Source organism: Cyrtonyx montezumae, unplaced genomic scaffold (assembly GCF_038088225.1).
Source record: "Cyrtonyx montezumae isolate F1298 unplaced genomic scaffold, pur_monq_1.0 scaffold_0, whole genome shotgun sequence".
NCBI classification, from domain to species: domain Eukaryota; kingdom Metazoa; phylum Chordata; class Aves; order Galliformes; family Odontophoridae; genus Cyrtonyx; species Cyrtonyx montezumae.
In genome coordinates, this window is record NW_027071824.1 from 33,531,410 (window position 1) to 33,551,903 (window position 20,494).

The window sequence follows — 20,494 nt, forward strand, 5'->3', positions numbered from 1 at the left end:
TCACAAATTCATATTCCCAACACATATAGGAAAACTTGGCCTCCATTTAGATGCTGAATTGGAGAGTTTAAAAGTGTTCTGGGACCCACATACTCAATGATTGTACATGCATTCATGTCCAAATGAGTGCTGTGACTGTATCAAAGCATGGGCCTTACGGCCCTCTTGGCATATGTAAGTAAGTGCACATGCACAGCCAATGCAGTAGGTACCCCTTCCACATAAACTTACTCCAAATTTCCTGGAGACAAATTTTGGGGGTTTGGACAGGCCATGACAAGACTCTGATCATTTCTCATTTTTTTGTTACCGTGGAAGCCGTGAATCTGAGATATCCTTTTTAAGCTTGCTTTCCATAGGACTTTATTAAAATATTCTGCCTGGAAACTAAACTAAACTAAAATTAAAAAAATAAAGAATATGGTGCATTCTGTTCTGTTTGCAGATTTTAAAAAGATGATCCTTTATGGTTTCAGGGTTTTCTTGGCCTGTTTGGAGCAAGTGAAATGTAGGCATTTATTCTTCTATTAAGTTTAACAAATTGAATAGAATTTCATAGATACAGAATCCAGTAAGGAAGTGAATTTTTATTAGTTTTTAATGGAAAAAACAATCTGTTTTTTGAGGATTAGCTGTTAATAATGGCCACTGAAGTGTTGTTTGTTTGTTTGTTCATTTGTTTTTTAGTTTTATCTTAATTTTATTTAATCTTTTTTACTATTACTTTATTTTCTGTGTTACTTTACTGGAGAAATTAAATTTTCTGGTAGATACTACTCTTCCTTTTAGGATTAGTCCACGAAGTTGAAGAAATGTCTTGTGTTGAACTCCTTTTGTTTTTAATGTAAAGGACAAGCAATGGTTCAAATCTGTGGTATAGGTATATAGGTTGTCATTTCATTCTGACTCTGAACTCCTTCAAACTTCTTAAAATATTTATATCTTTTGTTTTGTTTTGTTTGTTGTTTTTGTTTTTTTTTTAACAAAAATTTCTGCATTTTTCATAATATGCAACCTGAACTTACCCTGTGGCACAACTTGAGGACATTCCCTCTAGTTCTGTCACTGGTTACATGGGAGAAGAGGCCAACCCCCACCTTGCCACAGCCACAGGTAGTTGTAGAGAGCTATAAAGTCTCCCCTGAGCCTCCTCTTCTGCAGACTGAATAATCCCAGTTCCCTCAGCCATTCCTCTTAAGACTTGTGCTCCAGACCCCTCACCAGTTTCACTGCTCTTCTCTTTCTGTGCTCTAGGTCCTCAATGTCTTTCTTGTATTGAGGGGCCCATAACTGAACACAGTACTCAAGACGTGGCCTCACCAGAGCTGAGTACAGGGGGCCAATCACCTCAGTTCTCCTGCTGGCAGCACTATTTTTGGTACAAGCCAGGATGTCATTGGCCTTTTTAGTCACCTGGGCATGCTGCTAGCTTATATTCAGCTTATATTCATCTAGCTTATATTCATTGATAGCTAAATGCTCAGCTTGTCCATCTCTGAGACTCTTAAGATTTGCTAGGTGCATGGAAATTTCTGCTGTCCTTTTATGAAGATGCTCACCCTTCAGGTGAGCGTGGGCATGCACAGAGGGAGAGTGGTTTGCTTGGGGCTTCCTGTAAAGAAGAAAGATGGCATTGTTTTTTCTGATTTGTAATAACCCAAGGGGACACAAAGACTTCGTCAGCCTCATAGCTTTAGCTATGCTGAAACATTTCACTTCGCCTTCTAGTCTGAGAGGTAGTGAGTCAAGACAGTTCCCTCTTTGGGAAAGGCATGGGGTGAGAATTGCATTAGCCACACTAGGAGATTACTCTTCTCTCTCAGGACCTTCAGTTAATATAATTCCCCTTATTTTCAGTCTTTTTTCTCTTGCTGAAACCAGTCTGCCTGGGTTAAACAACGGACCCTTTTCCTCGGTTTTGGCCTGAGGAGGAAGCCTTTGTCCCGATACCCTGGCAGCTGGCCAAGGCAGGCGGGCTGTGGGCCAGGAGGGGGGTGAACTTGAAAGGAACAGTGTGTTGTTTCTGCTCTTGTAGCATTCTTCTTTTTTCACCAGTGCTTCAGCCCCTGGCCGCCTGCAGTTGCTCATTATACACAAAAGGAACAAAGGGGAAAAGAGAGAATTTTCTCTTGACCTTCTTTAGCTTTTAATAATCAGATGTAAAGCAGTTCCTGGGCTTTTGAGTTTTCTGTGTGGAGACAAAGGAGAAAATCTTAGAGCCAGTAAGTTTCTCACGTGGGAGAAGAGAACTGATACCTTCTTTTTTTTCTGCACTTTAATAGCCATTTTCATTATGGTAACATATCTCTTCCGGCTCTATTATACCACATAAGTACTGGTTTTACCTTGGTAATGCTTAAATTTTATTACTGGGTATTACTTTTGTTATAGTTCGTATGTGTATTTTTGTTCTGTTTTTTCATTTCAGTGATTATTCTCATACAAAGCAATAAACAGTAATATTAATAAGTAATATATAAAAATTAATTTTTAAGATCATTTGCTCAAACTTCTATTTTAATCTAGTGTTGTATCACATTCCTTTAGGACTTTATGTTGCTGGGTGGTGACCACTGGGCTTTAAAGAGCCAATGGCAGGAACTGGTAGTAAATGAGGTGTTAAAACTTCTTCACAAAATGGCATTCACTTAGGTATCTCAGAGGGCCTGACAAAAAAGCTTTCACAAGTGGCTTGGAAGCTGAGATGTTCAAGACTGCAATGTGCAGCTGTAGAAGACTTCAATGGACCATTGGATCACTTAGCTTGTCCTCTTCTTGGCCACACAATTTCTCCTACTTCTGCACAGAGATCAACTTGAATTGGTTAAGTCAGTCAGTTCTGATGTCAAATACCAAGTGGTAGCAAATCAACCGATTTCTTTGTTCATTTGATTCTAGTGATTAATCACCTTCTCCACTAAAACTCTGGCTTCAGCTACCAGCTCTTCAGTATCTGTAGCGTTCTTACCATTAAAGTACATGTGTGCTATAAGCAAGTCACTTCTCAATCTTTTTTTGGTGAACAGCTAAACAGAGCTGACCAAACATATCTTCTTTCTCTAAAGTGTTCCTTCCAACCCTGATATTCATTCTGAGGCTCTTCTTATATCCTGTCTGATTTAGGATGCGGTTACAAAGCTGAATGCTATATGCCAGGGTTGCACTCATCAATACTATATATGGAAGTAAAGACACCTCCACGTCACCCGATCCCATGTAGACATTGTAAACTTGCAGAGCATGCCTCTTCTACAGCTTCTCTTTTGCAAACGTGAATCACAGGTAGTGCTCTGCAGTGACTTGAAGCACAAAGATGAGATGCATGCTCAAGATTCTTAAATCCCAGGCTGTATTTCTGTTTGAAGATTTTCTGCACGGCCTATCTGTGGTATAGCTTTTCCTGCTCAAGCGCGCAGATCAATTTGTCGCTGCAAATTTCTCTTCCTTCTGAAAAAATATAAAAATAAAAAGAGGAATAATAGTAGTGTCTGCTTAACTTACTATGTAGTGCTGTTCACGAGTGATCTGTAAGAATCTATTTTTAGATTGTGGTTTTGTCAGGTTGACTGGATCCATTCAGTAATACTTATACAGCTATAAAAGATACATTAGAAATTTCATATGGACTGCAAACCTAGCAATTCTCTCAGCAACTTGAACTAGAGAATCCTGGCATTTCCTCTGCAGATGACTTTGGTTTTGGCACCTCCACCTCTGTTTCGTTCAGCACACAAGTTGCTAAACAGCCGTAGAAGTACCTGACCACATTCGCATACCAATGGGGTTCATTTTCAGCTTTTTTTGTTTTGTTTCTTTCTTTTCAGTGTTAGCTTATCTTAACTGGGAATGCAATGCATAAATTGCAGCAAATAAAAGGAGTCTCTTAGAAGAGCCTGTTGAGATTTGTTATCTGATCGTGTGTGAGATACAGCACGTTTCCCCGTCTTGAGCAGCATCAGAGGCAGTTCGCTATACTGGCAAGTTAGCTGAGATGTCCTATGCAGCAGGAAAACTCCATTGTTGCATCCATAGCTTTGAACTAGTGGAGACAAAAGCATGATACTGTGAAAAGTTTCCAAGAGGAAAGTTGGAAACTGCATGATAAATACTTCCTGGCTGGAGAAGAGACCTCAGAGAGTGGTAGCTGTTTAAAAAAACATGGAGAGAGATATATATTTGTGTTGCTGTATATGCTGTAAGGCAAGTGTTTCGTAATAGTGAAATAATGCCTTTAGAAGCTTAAGTAGTATTTCGGAGTACTGTAGGATATGTATCACTGTTACACTGTCCGGTTCACAGCCAGGCCAGTGCAGTGTTTACCTCTGCAGCGTGTTCTCAATACACGTTACTTCCACACTACAGGAAGATGTTTTTTCTGTTATTTTCAATCTTACTGATCCAGAGTGTTTAATCTTACATTTATTGCTGACATTTTCCTTTCCCCTTTCCCTTCCCCTTTCGTTGTCATTTGCTGCCATGCCTCCTTGCCATTTACATCCATCAGCATTAGTAATTGATTATGTGCCTTCAGCTCTTTTTTGGCTTCCCTCCATTTTCTCTGCTGTGAGTTCCCTATGGTTTGTCTATGTTAACATTAATAATGAAATTATATTAGATTAAGAGCAATGTTATTGTTCCCTCTGGTTTCTTAATTCAGTGAAGTTGTAACAGAGTAGAGAGAGAATTGCTTTAACTGTCTCATCTAGTTCAGACTCTGTCATTGCCATCATTTTGCAATGTCTGCACTAATTACAGTCTTGTGTAGTTGCTCCCAAGATCTCTGTTTGATAAACAGGACATCAGTTTTGCCTAGAACTGCAGGTCTCTGAAGTTCTGGGTGTTCCTGCTATAAGATATCTCTCCTTCAGAGGCACCTACGCATATCTGACAATTAAGAGATGTGCTTGAGATTTCCTTCCAACTCTCTGGAGTTAAGAGTTGTCTGCCATCATGACAGAAACACAGTAATTTAAGATATAAATGTTAAAAAAAGGCGGGCATTACTTGTGAGCCTCGCAGAACTGTTCTCAATACACACACACAAACATTTAATCTTTACATAAATGTTAAATCTTATACCTTATTTTGTTAATGTGAACAACTGAGAAAAAGAAAGTTAACTTCTATTTCCATTCCCCAGTGCATAAAAGCAGTAAGAAGGTTAATAGGTAGGAGCCAGAATATTTCAGACAGAGCTAGGAGATGCTGTGGGACAGGTCACCACTTAACTTTTTCATGGGATTTGTTTCTCAGTATGTGTTGTCTCAGGCAGTGACTACAAGAAGCCCTGGTGCTGTGCAGTGCAACCCAGGTGTGCAGTCTATCTGCTCTGCCCATCCCTGGCACTGTTGGAAGGGCAGCCTGCAAGCCAAACAGCAGCATTTCCTCTGCTCTCCCAAAAACATCCTTTCTCTGATGCCATTCAAGAGCTCAGCTGAAAAGTTCAAGTTTGAAAAACCAGTGAACTTGGCCTGAATTTTTTTTTTTTTTTTTTTGCTGAGCTGCAGTGAAATAATCTGAAGGAACATAATTTCAGCCATCAGAGTCCCATTTTAGTGCCTCGCTGATCCCTTGAGTGATGTGTCAAGCAGAGGCCTTAACTGATCCATACATCACATCTAACTTCAGTGATGTACCTTTATTTCCATTGACAACCACGGAGCAATAGGTATGTGCTGCTGCTCTACAGTGTGGGACTGAGATGTGGGGCCTCCCTGCCTGGCTGCAGGAAATGAGCTTACTCTATCTTTGACAGCCATCATGTTCACACGGCCCTCAAGCATCAAGGCTCAGGGCAGGGTTTTCCGCCCTTGACTTTGTGTGGACAAGCACTACTGCACTCACCCTCAGCCTGGGAGCAACTGTGCGCCATGGTACAGGAGAAGGCATATCTTATAAACTCTCTTTTGAGGTCATCTTTAGGATCATTTTGTCTAAATACGGCAATCCAAGGTTTTTCAAGCCACAAAATGTAAATAAATAAATTAAAACCTCCTTTTCCTTTGGCTTGGATTACTGCAGTGAGTAACAGTAACACAGATTTCTGAATTCAGAGAGAAAAAAAAAAAGCAAGAGTTGAGAAAGTGGTGGTAAATGTTAATCACCTGATAACCCAGAAGAATTTAATTTCCTTCACCCATGTCTGCGTATCAATGTAGCCTTGATCGTGTTAATTCAAGGCTTGAGCAGGCTGTACTGGGAGGTTCAGTTCCTGTGTGGTGAATTCTTTTTAGTAATTCAAAAGAATGCCAAAAAAACACACTGTTTTTGTTTTTTTTTTAATGACCCAAAAAAGTAAATGCTGTAGTTTGCCGCCCTCCATGTAGTTAGCCATCTCAAAGGTCATAAAGTGGGGTCCTTCAGTGGGACAGCTCGGTTTATGTAGCATATGCAGACTGTTATTTTGGCTTCAAGCCAAATCTGCATAATTTTTCCATCTTGCTTACACGATGAGGAGGAGAGGTGTTAAAGCAATTTCAAGGGGCAGTTCTGTGATTTCGTTCTTATTTGTATTGAAGAACGTTTCAAGAGCACTTAAAGTTAGAAATCAATCTAAAAGTGTAAAAAAAAAAAAGTGAAGTTGGCTTGTTTTATCAAAATGCTGAGCCTGAGGCAGGCACAGTCCCTTCTGACAAGCAGTGTTTGCAGTGCGGCAGCTGCTGATAGCTACTGAGAGGCAAAGCAAAAGAAACAAAGAATTATATGTTGCTCCTGTAGCCTTTCAGAATGTGTGTTTTTCTGTCTGTATAGATATATGCACATGTGTACAAGCATATAGCAAAGAATAATTACATATATGTAGGGATCCTGTGTTTCATGTCTATTGCATGTGCAAAGCCCAGGCATATTCAGCTCACGATTGCAGCAAGCTGCTTGCTTGTTCTGCCCTGGCAGTACCAGCCCCAAGGGTGACACAGAGTACCTGGCCACTGCCTGGCACAACACCAGAAAGCCACCCTGTGGCTAGTCCTGCCCAAGCCAGTCACCCTCAGGGAGACAGCCCAGCACCTTTCAGCCTGTCATTATTGGCAGCACTCCTAAGCCAAACACAAGTGCTTCTCTCTGCTGGAGGGAGCAGCCACCAAAGGGAGCTTGGGGCCTTCAGAAGTGGCTTTTCCCAGTTAGAGTCCTGGAGGGATCGTATAAATAAAGAGCTTTTTCCAGCGATGTAAAAGGAGTTTTCTGTAACATAAATAACCTGTGTAAAATAAAAATGCAGTTGGCAAGTGCTGTAAATGCTTAGACTTAATAAATGAAATATTTAGTAGCGTGTATTTGCTGCTGAGTTTGTTAAAAAAAAAAAAACCTGACTGCAAAGCTGGTGGAAGCTGCCAACCAAGCATCAGAATGAGGAATTTCTTCAAGTGCTAAATCATTGTAAGGTGGCTCTGGTCTTCTCACCCAAGGACAAACTGAGTACAGCATCCTTCCTTCAGCATATTTGTATAATGCCCATCAGCAACAACTCGAACAACTAATTAAGAATTTTAGAAGATAAGACTTTTATTAGTGTTTTTCAATCTATGGGCATAGGTAGTGCTTTTTCCATTTTACACTTTTTTTAAATCTGGACAGCATATAAAAGATCACCTCTTAAATTGTTCTTAAATTTAATTTTTGTATATTTTAATGATTTTATTCCTTTCTAACTGAAACTGTACAAATTGATAATCTGTGAACATTCTGTAAGTACACAGCATATGTCAATGTTACTAGTGTAATAAAAGAACAAAGAATTATATATACTAGGTTATCTAATTATTTAGGTATATGAGTAAAGATGGAGATCTCAGTGTTAAAAATCAAGAAGTTTGGTTTAAAAAACACCATTCAATTACAGAACAGCATGTTTTAGTTGTTAGAAACTAATTAAAAAAATTCTTCCTTTAGAGAATAAATTAAAAGTGCAAATGCAAATTAAAATTAATTTTCATATCGTTTTTTGTGACTTACAGCAGCATGAACTTTGGTAAGCTAGTCAACTGTTCTCTTTTTGTATCATATCCTTCCAACATTACAAATTACCCTGCTGTAATTGGTTAAGTGAAAATGAGGGAAAAAATAACTCTTGCAGATGCAATGTTTTTCTTCTGTACCAAACGTGTTCACCAATAAAACCAATTGAAAAGCAGAATGTTCAGCCCAGCAGCACTTGCTGTCTTGTGTAGTATTATTAAATGATCAGCTTTCGGTTGTTTTTCTTTAGTTTGTCTTTACTCTGAAGTAGGAAAATGTGTGCCCATTGTCTGAAAAATAGAATGTGTTTGTAGATGTAGACACCCTAAGCAATATGAGCATTAATCTTATAAAATGGAGGAAAATAATTTCTTGTTCACAAAGCTGCTCTCTTCCTTATCATATTTTTCCTGTGTAACATGTACTTCCTGTCTGGAGATCATTGGTGCTGCGTTTGCTAGGTGGACATCTTGTATTGCTTGTTGAGATAAATAGTTTTGCCTTTCGTTAAAGACAAGCACTGCTCAATAACATCTGAAACTTTGGTGTGTTAGCAACACATTTATATCACAAATCCAAAAAACACAGCATCATATCAGCTCCTCTGAAGAAAATGAACTCTATCCCAGCCAAAACCATTACACACTGGAATTGGTGCACTTGGGAACATGAGGTTGGGCATGGTAATCTGAGTCTGGCCTACAGGTGTGTTTTGTTGACACTGCTGTTGTTGCTGAAATTGTACAATGTATTTTCTTTCCTTTTCTCTGTACCACCTAATGTAGCAGAGTCTAGTCTGAAAAATGTTTTTCACAGTCTGCTTTCTTCTTTTTTATTTGTAAGGCCTAGTAGACAAATTCTCTTGAATTCCTCCAACGAGTCAGAGCTGCTTAGTCCATATGAAGTACGTTCCCATTTCCATATTCCTTCACCAGTTAAGATCCTCAGTGACTTCCCACAGACCTAGGAAGAGATCAAGGAGTTCTGGTTAGCAGCAAGCTGAACATGAGCCAGCAGTAAGCTGTAGCAGCCAGAAGGGCCAACTGTACCCTGGGGTGCAGTAGGGCTACCACTGCCAGCAGGTGAGGAAAGTGGTTGTCCTCTCTGCTCTGCAGGTTTGCATGCCACAGTTTAAGAAGGACATTAAACTATTAGAGAGTGTCCAAAGGAGGGCTTCGAAGACGGTGAAGGTCAAAGATGGTCTGAAGGCCAGGATGTGTGGTGAGCAGCTGAAGTCCCTTGGTCTGTCTGGCCCAGAGCAGAGGAGCTGAGGGAAGGCCTCATGACAGCTGTAGCTCCTTGTGAGGGGAGTGGAGGGGCTGTGCTGAGCTCTGCTCTCTGGTGATGGTGACAGGGCCCGGGGGAACAGCATGGAGCTGTGTCAGGGGAGGGACGGCTGGGGGTTTGGTAAAGGTTCTGCACCAGAAGGCAGTGGGCATGGAACAGGCTGCCCAGTCTTCAGGAGTTCAAGGAGTGTTTGGACAGCGCTCTGAGATGCAGAGTTTGATTTTGGGTGGTCCTGTGTGGAGCCCATGATCCTTGCAGGTCCCTTCCAATGCAGCATATTCAGTGATTCTCTGATTCTGACTGCAGTGCCAAATGTTATGTGTGAACTAGCCATATTTAAACATCTAAAGTCTAACTTCAAATAAATAAAAATATTTACATTATGAAGGAGGCAGATTGAGGTCATTTCTACTAGTAACACAACGGCCATGCCTTAAAGTTAACCAAAGAAAAAAGTCAACGTGTGGTCTCATTAATCAGAACCTGCCATGTTGCTTGTTTTCTTTACAGAACATAGGAAACTTGGCAATCTGACTGTGACAGTGAAAAAGACCGTCCCCTCTCCAGAAGCAATACAGATCCTCTACCAACGTATGAGATATGAATATGAGTTTTATTACTATGTCAAAGAACAGTTCCACCTCCTAAAGCGCAAATTTGGACTGAAGTCTCACATCAGGAAACCACGTCACAGACCTGAGTTCTTCATTCCTTCTCCCCTGGAAACAGAGGAACCAATAGACGATGAGGAAGAAGATGACGAAAAGTGGCTAGAGGATATCTATAAAAGGTGATGGATGGAAGAGCTATCTTTTCTCTTCTGGTGACCCCTCAAGCTTTCTTAAGATTTTTAATTATTATTAAAAGTAATTCTTTAAGGAACTGAGTTAATGCGCAGCAGCATTTAAAACAGAATGAAATACAGTGTTCCCACATGTTGGGGCAATGGGGTTTTGTGGGATTGATGTTACTATGTTGGCTCCAAAGATTTCTTGCTATAGTGTATTTCAAGAGAGAATTATCTGTTGTCTATCACAAAATAACTTTTGGAGTACACCACAGTCCTCTTAGCATCTGCAAAACGTGAAATATATCAAGCAGTATTGCAAAGTGAGTTTTACAGATTTTCATCTCTCTCTTTCTCCAGAAGCAAGTCGTCACTGCATAGTACTGAGGCATTAACTACCGGAAATGAGAAGGCAGTGAGCCATTTGGGAAGGGTGCCTCTGTGTGCCCCGGGAGCACTGGTATTCACTCCAGTGGTGCAGTCAGAGCCTTTGCCATGTGTTCATATCTCAGGATAACAGGCTGAAGTCTGGGTTAGATAGTGGCTTCTGAATTTCCCAGTGTGGGAGGAGTGAGTCTACTATTCTGGCAAATCAATGTGAGTAGACACAAGGCGAGTTACAGAAGTTAGATATTTTTAGTAAGCTCTCCTTATATTTTTACTGTAATTCATACAGTAAAAACGTTACCAAGTCAGTGAATGGCAAGAATGAACGAAGAATCTGAAGAGTTGGGACAGGTGATGTAAACTGGAGTTCTATTTCTTGCAGTTAAGTACAATTCTATTAGCCTCGGAAGGAAAAGATGCAGTCTATGGCTTTTATGTTCAGGAAGAGTATTTAGAGATTTTTATTTTTGTTATGGACCAGAAATCCAAAGAGATATTGAATTTTAAAAAATGGCATTTAGTGAAAAAAAGATTAAGAGAGATGGAGCTGTGATTCAGCATAAGCATTGTTTCTGTGGTCACAGAATTTAATTGTTCTTGTATGAAGCAGAGCATAGCTGGCCCTACAAGCATTTGCTTTTAGTATGGCTAGAAGTAAAATTAACAGTAAAGATACACAGAGCTTCTCTAGTTGAAATACTTCAGAATGATAAAACAAAGAGAAGAAGAAGCCATGCTTTGTAAAACTGTCAGCTCAGTGATGCATTGTTGTGAGATGTACTGTGAAAGTCTGCCCTTGTTGGTCACTGCAACTAGTACTATCAGGCAGTAGGAAGTGGAGGCTGGGATCGGAAATGGGGGTAGCTCCCACATGCAGCATCTTTGAGATATGTGTCCTGGGGCTCCTGGTGATGAGCAGCTTGGTGAGTGCTCAACATCTGGGCTGGTAGCACAGAATCGACATCAATGGGCTGAGCCCAGTAGTGCTAGGGTTTCTCAATGAGGCCTTAGCCTTTTATGCACGCTTTGGTTCAGAGGAAGCTAAACAATAGAAGATAATAGCAGTAAGCTCCTGTTCCAGAGCACAGGAAAGCAGCTCCTTGCTCAGACGAATCCCATTCAAGTAACACTTCAGGAGTAAGGCTCCTGTGTAACTCACTCATGTCTTCTCAAACATCTGCTGGGTAATTTTGTCTTCCTATTCTACAGCTGTTCTACAGCAGTGTGACTTCTGTCTGCGAGGTCATCCTTCAGTGTGAACTAACAGGCAAAAGTTATTTTGTGATGGACGAAGCTTATAAACTCAGGCTAAGCTCAGATGTGTTTTTTCAAGGGATTCCTCTGCCACGATCCTGCTGAGAGCCAATACCAATTATGACCTGTCTCCATCACCAGTCAGTCTTTACTGTACCTACATACAATGAACAAAAATAAAGAAGTATAGTCATGTTAAGAAAAGGTGTTTATTTACAGAAAACACTGCATAGAAAACTCTGTTCTCATCTGTTAACATCCCATGTTGGTGGTAGGAATATGCTACCGTAAGGGAGTACGTTAAAGAAGCTGAAAGTGGCATGGATAACGACTAACCTATTAGCTAAAATATGAATCTGCTGCATTGTATATTTTAAGTGGTTTCTATGAAATTACATTGAAAGAGTAATGATTAGTTTACACACTGTGGAATTGTTATATTTTGGAAAGAAAATTAATATTCTCACCTCTCAGAAGTTCCATTTGACACTTTTTGCCAACACTGTAACAGAATAATCAGTCACTTAACACATTCCTGCAAGTTCACTGCCGCTTACTGTTAGGTCTATTTTTATCTGTTTATTTAATGGCATCTTCAGCCATCACTACTTATAATCTAAATACAAACACTGTTAAACAATTTACTTGCTAGGTTTTAATGTTGTTGTATTTTTCATAACAATTAACCTGGCCTCTCCTTCTTGAATGGTACTTCATAAAGGGGCACACGGCATCTAAAATTCCTGATCCTACAGCTTACTTGTCTGTCATTAAACACATTATACGTTAATTGTTAAAAGGTACGTTTGAAGCTGGCTCATCTTTGACTTATTTATTGAAACTTTTCAATGCATTCCAAATTTTAAGTTGCTCAGGAAGATGTTGATTTAAAAGATTATATTTTGATCTGATTCATGTTTCTTATTCAAAAAAAAAAAAAGTTGTTTATAATCCTTTAGCCCATGACAGCTTTGTAGGAAGTGCCATGCATGTACTTGTCTTTACTGGGGGAAAAAGGTGGGTGCTTGACATTTATGAAAATAAGAAAATATATGTATAACTTCAGCTTAGCTATAAATGAAAGCAAGTATGTTTTGGGATGAAATATTCCTTAACTTATTCACTACCATCTCCTGAAATATAAATAAGCCATATGATTCTCTATTTTTAAGCCCAGCGATGGTTAAAAATAAAACTTGTACGTTCCTTCTTAGCGCCATAGTCTGCTTGCTTGCACTAGTTTCCTTGCCTGGGTGTACTGGCTGTGGGGACGTGTGGAATGGCCCCCGATGGAACAGGACTTCATACAATTGTAGCCTATTATCTAAAGGTAGAACTTTAGCAGAGAGGTTGGAGCCGGTTGTTCCTGGGTTATTTTCTGTGTCCCAAATGTCTGGAAATGTGAGATTGAAAGTGAAATTATTTTGCTCATCTGAAATATATACAGTACATTCCCCAGGATACCTTGTGTCATCTGCTTTATGGCTGCTAAGTAGGAAGGCCTTATGTAGAAAGGAAACAGCTTGGTCCCCATACAGCATCGTACTTGTCAGGCTGAAAAGCTGCAGAAGTCCTAAGCAATGCTATAATGTGAGTGGATATCAGCTCATTCACACCAAAGAGAGAATCAAACATTGTTAAAAAGCAGCATTCTGGAAAAAATAAATTTTAGTTTTAAGTTTCAATTACAGTGACAAATGGTGCATTTTTTGTTCCCCTTTAGTTTACTTCTCTTCCACATGCATTGTTTGGATGGTGTATGGCTAATTCAGAGTGTGCAAAATGTTCTCTATATGTAGAGAAGTACCTCAGCAGAGCTCAGCATACGTGAAATCACGAATATATTTGAGGTGTTTCAATTTGTAAGTGATTCTTTACCACTGTACATTTCTGATGAATTGTTTGAATGTAAAATGCAATGGTACGTAGTATCAGCAAGACATGGAGTTACAGATTTTAAACATTGGAGACCAGCACTGTGGATATCAGCCATTGAAATCTCCTCCTTTCCATATTTGATGCAATAAATAAAAATATTTAATATAAAGGTACATTTTTTGACTAACAAAGGAAACCACACACCGCATGCCAACTTGGATGCTCTTTATCAAACTGAAAAGCGTGGTCTGCCAAAGAATAGAACTCTCCATCTTATTAAAAAAATAAAGCTATGTAATTCACAGTTAAGGGTAACAGCGCTCTGATCTTTTCCTCCATTTTAAGAGAGGGAACATCTGTGACATTAGACCACTGCCTAAAACAACAGCAGCAACATTTTCGAGAGCTAGAAGACTGTAATACAATACCACAGCATTCTTTCTCTTTTATTTTTAAGGAATCAGCTTTTATTGCAAAGATTTGAGCAAACATAAAACCTTGACAATCTATCTGTTCACATGAGCCAAGACCAGAGGTAGAACTGAGCACTACATATAAGTTACTGCCAGCAGGCTCGAATGGAAGATGTTTTGCCAAGGCTCGAACATGCCCGCTTACCACTGGTAGCATTGCTGGGGCCACTTGTGCTGTTACACCACAGCATCTCTGCAGAGTGTTTGCAAAGTCAGGCTCTGCCTAGGTGCACAGAATTACGGTGCAGAGTGTGCAGGAAGACAGCTCAGTGAGAAAGAGCCACTGGGGAAAAAAAATGCAAGGTGTTAGAAGTAGGTGGAAGGGATGTTAATTTGATGGTTGAAAGCTTCATCTCAGTTCCTCAGCCAGCATAAACTAGCTGCTAATGTCTCTTCTTGCAACCAAAAAATTCTCATAATTTTTCATCAGTTTGTCCAGAAACTGCACTGCAGTGTGAAGTGAACTTCAAAGATAAGTTAAAAGCTTTTGGAAATAGGTGTGTGCTGTGGAAGCACGGGTGTGCCATAGTGACTTGTGTCATGGCAGTGGTGTGTGGGGCTGCACGTGTCTGGAGTCTGGAGGTAAGGAGGGAGGTTGCTCCAAGGGCAACAGTGGGTTGGGAATGGGGGAGATTTTCTGCAAATAAGTATTTGGCCTTTCAGGCACCATTAAATGGTAAGGTTTGACCAATGGTATATTTAGATGTGGATTTTGAGTATAAACATGTGGATTTCCTTTTCTGAGTGCATAAAGGAGGAATGCAAGTCTGTTTTTACATTTAACTGATTGTAGTCGAAGTTAGCTGTCATCTACGGGTAAGTAATAACACCGGTGTCAGCCAGGCATGGTAGGAGTGTGTTTTATTCAGACTTTCACCATCCTTTAGTTCCCATCCTGGTACCTGATGAGCAGAAGGGAGAATAGCAAAGAAGCCTGCTAGACTGTGGAAGAATCTGCTGTGAAAAGCAGAGATCAGCAGTAGATGGAGGCAATGTTGTTCAGAGTTAAGAATAGCAGTCTAAATGCTAGGATGATATAGAGCATCCAGCTGAAGTGTCACACAGAATGCTCACTCTCCTTATATATCTTGGGCTATCTGGAAAACTTGAGACCATGGCTCAAAATGAAATGCTTATTCAGATGTGTTTTGTATTCAGTCAGCATGCTTTTGGCTTTTTCTATTCATTTCTGGGTTGCTACTTTACCTAAAAATGCTTGGGAGAGTATGAGCCCATAGCCTATACCTGTATCTGATGTGCAGGAACCGATCCGATACAAAGATTTCACCCTTCAGCAAAACTCTCCAAGCTGCCAGTAAGCTGAGTGAAATGAATGTGCATCAGTGAAGTGTTGCCACAGAGGAAAGTATTACTGCACTTTTTGGATGACAGGACAGTACAGGAGGCTGTAGGTAATGTGAGGGCTCATGGGAGTGCTGTCAGATAGCAAAGGCCAGTGACATCTCCCAGTTTTGAAGTCACAGTTGTTTCCAGTTCAGGTGCAGGAAAGATGCAAAGGCTGTTACAGTCTGTGCCAGATAAAGAGCAAGTCAAGAGCATGGCTTCCCGTGGTACATGGAGGTTTCTCCATTAGAAGCCTCCTGACTAGCTTGTGTGATGAGAAGTAGGGAAAGGAGATCAACTGTATGGTTGTTGTTCTCTTCACTTACTCCCAAAAGAAGAAAAGATCCGTAAGATCACCCTGGAGAGATTTGCTGAAGAAGTGACAGTGAGGCACCTGTGCATCCATGGAGAGCTGCAAGCCATTCCTGTTTGATATTCTCCATTTGTTTTGTGTTCGAGCAAGCGATAGATCTTGTCAGTATATTTCCCAAAGACTGTCTGTGTAAGGTATTTCTGCATTAACCATATGGTCTGAGCATCTTGGAAAATGATTAACGACTTTATCTTTTTGATCCACAGTGGAGGTAAAGAAGTGCTGTTATCCCCATTTCATACATTGGGAATGGATACAGCCAGTGGGTAAGTGATATTCCCAACATAGCACAGGAAGGTTGTGAGGAAAACACCGATGATAATTTAGTCAATTGTCTTAGCCCTTGAACCTTCTTTCTAATGCAGGAATTCAGAAAGCAAAACAAGTACCATGGAATTTTTTGGTTTACTTATCTTTTTTCCTAAAAGTTGCAGACTTCTCAGCTAACAGCCTAAATGTGAAAGACTTTTCAGCTGTTAAGCAAATGTTTATGTCCTTTTGGGACAATGGTTGTTTCTTATCTTACATATTTGATTACCCAACAGATAGCTGCAGAAATGGCATGGCTGTACATAAGCTGTATGTTTGGGAAAGGTGATCCTGTGGTGATAAGAGATATGAGGACGGGTGGGTGGATGAAGTTGCGTCTGGTAGTCATTTGTAACAATATGGTTGCTTCTTCTCCCGAAATGTAGCCTTCCTGAAAAGTCATCAAATCTGTTTGCATATGTAGTCTTAATTGTTGTGTTTTTGTTTTCCTTCTGTTTCCAACAGTGCTTAGAAGCCCAGAAGATGAAGCAATGCCTTCCTATTCAGCCACCAGCACCAGCATGGAGTGAGACAACGGGCCACGCTCTGCTCCCTGTGCCGCTGGCTTGGTGTGGAGCACCACAGGCCTGTCAGCCGCCAGGCGGGATGCAGGCCGCGTGCCTCCCCGCTGACAGGCCTGGAGCTTGTCCCTCATCTTGCCCAGCCCTGCCTTGCTGCCTTGCCCCAGTAGTCCGCTCTGTGGAAGTTTTCTCTGTGTCTTCTGGGAGCACCTTCAGGATGAGTGAACAAACGTGGATGTAATCCTTGCTCCGCTGCAGAGTGCTTTGTGGAGCTGTGCTCTGACCTGTGATACTGGGCAAGGATGCTGAGGTGGTGCCCGTTCTGGAGGTGTCACCTTCACCTCTGCTCCAGATCCAGTTTCTGCACTGAGTACTGGGGCCAGACATGGCCTGCTTCTGTAGAAATAACTGCGGCTTAACCGTGTCAAATCTGTCCCCTCTGGCTCAGGGCAGGAGTCTGAAATGTGCTGGCAGGTGAGAGCACCAGGGTGCAAACAGGTCTTGGCAGCACCAGCCCTCAGATGAGAGCACAGACTTGGTGCCAGCAGCAGCCCTGGAGGCTGGTGTCTGGGGGGAGAGAGAGACTGGAGCCACTTTCACAATTGTAGCTATCTGGTGGGCACTTCTGCCTAATCTCCTTTGGACAACTTTCTGTTGGAATTGTCAGCGCTTGCTGTGGGAAAAACCTTTCTTCCTGCACTTATTGGGATGGAAAGCTGGCAGGGGGGACCCAGCAGCACCTCTATTCCAGGGAGGCCAGGGCACAGGGAAGGAGCAAGGCAGCAAGGGACCTGCTGCATGGGGCTGAGCTCCAGGCTGCCCCTCATGCGGGACTGCACTGATGGAGGACAGCGCAGCTCCTCAAGCATGAAACTGAGCTCCTCACAATGGGGTCTCTTGTCCAGAAACTTCGCTGTGAAAGCTGCCTGAATTCTCCACATAGCTGAAGCTTCCCAGCAGGTTTTGCCCCCCAAGAGCATGATGTGGCCCATCGGTGCTGGCTGGAAACTGGGCTTTCAAGCGGCTCCACAATCCCACCCTTGTCAGTCACGCCACTTTGGTTTGTGCATGGGGCTCTTTGTGATAAATCTTGCTGGAATTTGGAAACTGCTCAGCAAATTTGACCTCTGCTTTGTTTTATAAATATCACAGTGTCAAGCAGCATCATGCATGCCTTATCACTCAAAAACTGGGAGAAGGGGATGGAATTATGGTGTAGTCAGCTCTGATTTTCCAAAACAATGTCTTTTGAGTCAAAGAAAAAGTTTTGGGCTTCTCAGAAAGGAAAGCAAATGTCCTCTCTGCCTGGGGGAAAGGGAGTCTTCTGTAGCCTGCTGTGACCCTGCACATGCTCGTACCATCATTACCCCAGAGGAACCTTCAGTGTTTTTGTGTGATGGCAGCCAGCTTCTGTGAGGAAGATGGTATGAGAACTGCCCCATTTCTCTGTTCTCACCACAGGAATGGGAACAGAGGCAGCAGCAAAACCTTGGCCAAGACCAGCTCTGATCAAAGCTAAGAACTTTTAAATGCTTTGCAAAACAGACAGGAAAGTGCCAAGTAGATAGGAAAACCTACCAAATAATCAGAAAATCCAGGGAGGAGGGGGGTGAACGAGGAAAGTGCATTTAGCTGCCCATCAGCATTTTTTAGAAGAGCCGCATCCTTTGCTAAGGTGAATGAGGTCAGGCCCTTTCTTCCCTAAAAAAAAATGCACGTGGTCCCCTGGTGTCCCTTCCCCAGGCTGTGGTGTGAGTTGGTCATAACACTGTCCCTGATGCAGGCAAACACATAGAAGCACGGCTGCCTCAGGAGCCCCGCGCAGCTGGCGGCCCAGCCGGCTGCTGAATCGCTGTGTGGCCTGGCCCAATTGCTTGAAGCTTTCCTCTCCCTTGCTGTGAGAGCTGGAGCAGAGTATTTATCTACTCCACAAAACTTTATGGGAATTGGTGCCGTTTTGTAGAATTCCTGAATAACGTGGATCACAATAGCCGTGGCAGAGCCAGGCTTCTCGGGCTCAGATGTTTGTGATGGTTGTCTTAGTCACATGTGGCCTGCAAAGCCAGGGCCTCATTCAAAGAAAGCAAGAGAGCTTGCCCCTCTGCCCCCCACCAGCCCCAGCAGCACATGCCCTGCACCCACTGTGCCCCAGGCTTCTGCTTTCCCTTCCCAGCACCTGGAAGGAGACAAAAAATGACACTGTGTGGAGGGATCAGTGCACGCTAATCTATGGGAGCCTCTTTGCTGAGGACCAGGCTGCATGCCTTGATGCCCAGAATGGGCTAACTCTTCCTTCCGCCCTCCCCTCCGGTTTGGTTTAGATGAAACAGCCTGCTATTAGAAATAAAATAAAATAAAATAAAATAAATAAAAATTAAAAAATATACAGCAAGCCTAACAAGACCAAATTTTTTATTTTTCCAAAAGCTATTAGCCCAGTGAGTCAAAAAGTATTGCTCCCATCCCTGTTTGCATTTCTTGAGAGGAGAATTGGCAGAGAAATGTGTGGATGAGCCTTGAAAACTGCTCGGGGTGCCTGAGCCCTGGGGAAGCACTACATTACTTGCAGGGACTCCAGGCTGGGCGACTGCGTGATGGCTCCTGCTGTCCGGCCAGGGACAAAGGAGCCCAAGTGGAGGTGCCACCACTACAGGACATGGCAGTCTGGAGAACGCAGGTGGAGCAGGAGCGGGCTGGAAGGCTGCTGCACAATGCTGCAGTTAGACAGCCAGCCCATGGTGCAGTATGGGAGGAGGACACAGAAGGGCACAGCGCACAGGTGCTCCCCATCCAGGTACTGAGAGGCTGGGCAGCCATAGCAGAGCTCACAGGAAGCAGCCACCAGCACTGCTGCAGACATACTTCTTGCAAAGCCTTAGCAGTGGGTCCAGGTGATGCTGCTTAAATCCTCACTGGCTTTCAGGTGCTGGAGCCAACCCGAGGGCGGCTGAGCAGCCTATGCGATCAGCGCAGGGCTCACGCTCCACAAAAACACATGTCGAGCTTTCAAAGAATGCGTTTGTTAATAACACCTCTCCGCGGCCCACGGGAATGGGAGAAAGCGAAAAAAGGACTCCGGAGGCGGGTGTCTCACGGGGCAGGTACGGCCGTCCCACCCCACCCCGGCGGGCACTAGGGGGAGCCGCCGGCGCGGCGATGCAGGCCGGGGCGGGCAGAGGGAGAGGGACCAGGGGCGGTGGAGGGCACCGAGAGCCCCGAGGTGTTGCGAGGTGCGCCCGCCCGCAGCCCTCTGTCACTTATTTTGGTCAGGATGGCACGTGGATCCCGGGGCAGGGGCACGGAGAGATTAGGTGGTTTAAATCTTATGCCTCCCTCGGGCCCCTCTCCAAGGAAAAGCTGCTGCTGACTTACAGCTGTCTCGTGCTCTCTGTGGAATGAGAGGGAAGTCCATTCAGTCTGGTGAAAATAAACCCACCGTCATAGCTGGCATTCTCGTTGGTAGCCTCAGTGCGGAGGCCAAGGATTTGAGGGCAGTGACACATGAGGCATCTCACTCCTAAAGAGCTCGATCTGGGTTGAAACGTGTCATCAGAAAAGCATGAGGAGCCTTGCGCTCCCGCTGTCAGTACAGTGCTTGCCCTCTGCACACAGACCGGCTTTCCTTTTCTGTCCCGTCCCTCTGGCACACAGCACGGGGACCATTTACTGTACATTCACGTTAAAGGAGAAGCACACCAGCTTATCTCCCACAGAGCTCAAGGACCCGTCAGCCCTGCACCTTATGCCTTTCCATTGCCATTTGCCCTTCTCTCCTGCGGGATAAAAGGCCACGACCAGCCTCGTCATCTCCCCTGTATCTGTGCTTCTCCCAGTTCCTCTCCTCCTTGGTGCTGGATGCCTGCAGTGTCCAGATGCCGGGAGGGATGGGCAGGCTGACAGGGGGTGAGGGCAGCTGGCAGGCCCT

The 20,494-nt window shown here is 42.9% G+C and overlaps 1 protein-coding gene across 3 annotated transcripts in view; it reads left to right on the forward strand.

The window, feature by feature from the left end:
• UST (uronyl 2-sulfotransferase) overlaps positions 1–16,632 on the forward strand; it is a 155,276-nt gene extending 138,644 nt beyond the window's left edge. Inside the window, exons 8-10 of one of the 3 annotated variants that reach the window (XM_065731785.1) lie at positions 9,754–10,033; positions 15,946–16,005; positions 16,514–16,632. In XM_065731785.1, coding sequence (XP_065587857.1) covers positions 9,754–10,033; positions 15,946–16,005; positions 16,514–16,520 — 347 coding nt within the window. In that variant the 3' untranslated portion in view covers positions 16,521–16,632. Of the gene's footprint in view, positions 1–9,753; positions 10,679–15,945; positions 16,010–16,513 lie in introns of those variants that run through there. The other 2 variants (XM_065731793.1, XM_065731802.1) reach the window with 2 other exon arrangements.
• Positions 16,633–20,494: the final 3,862 nt, after the last annotated feature.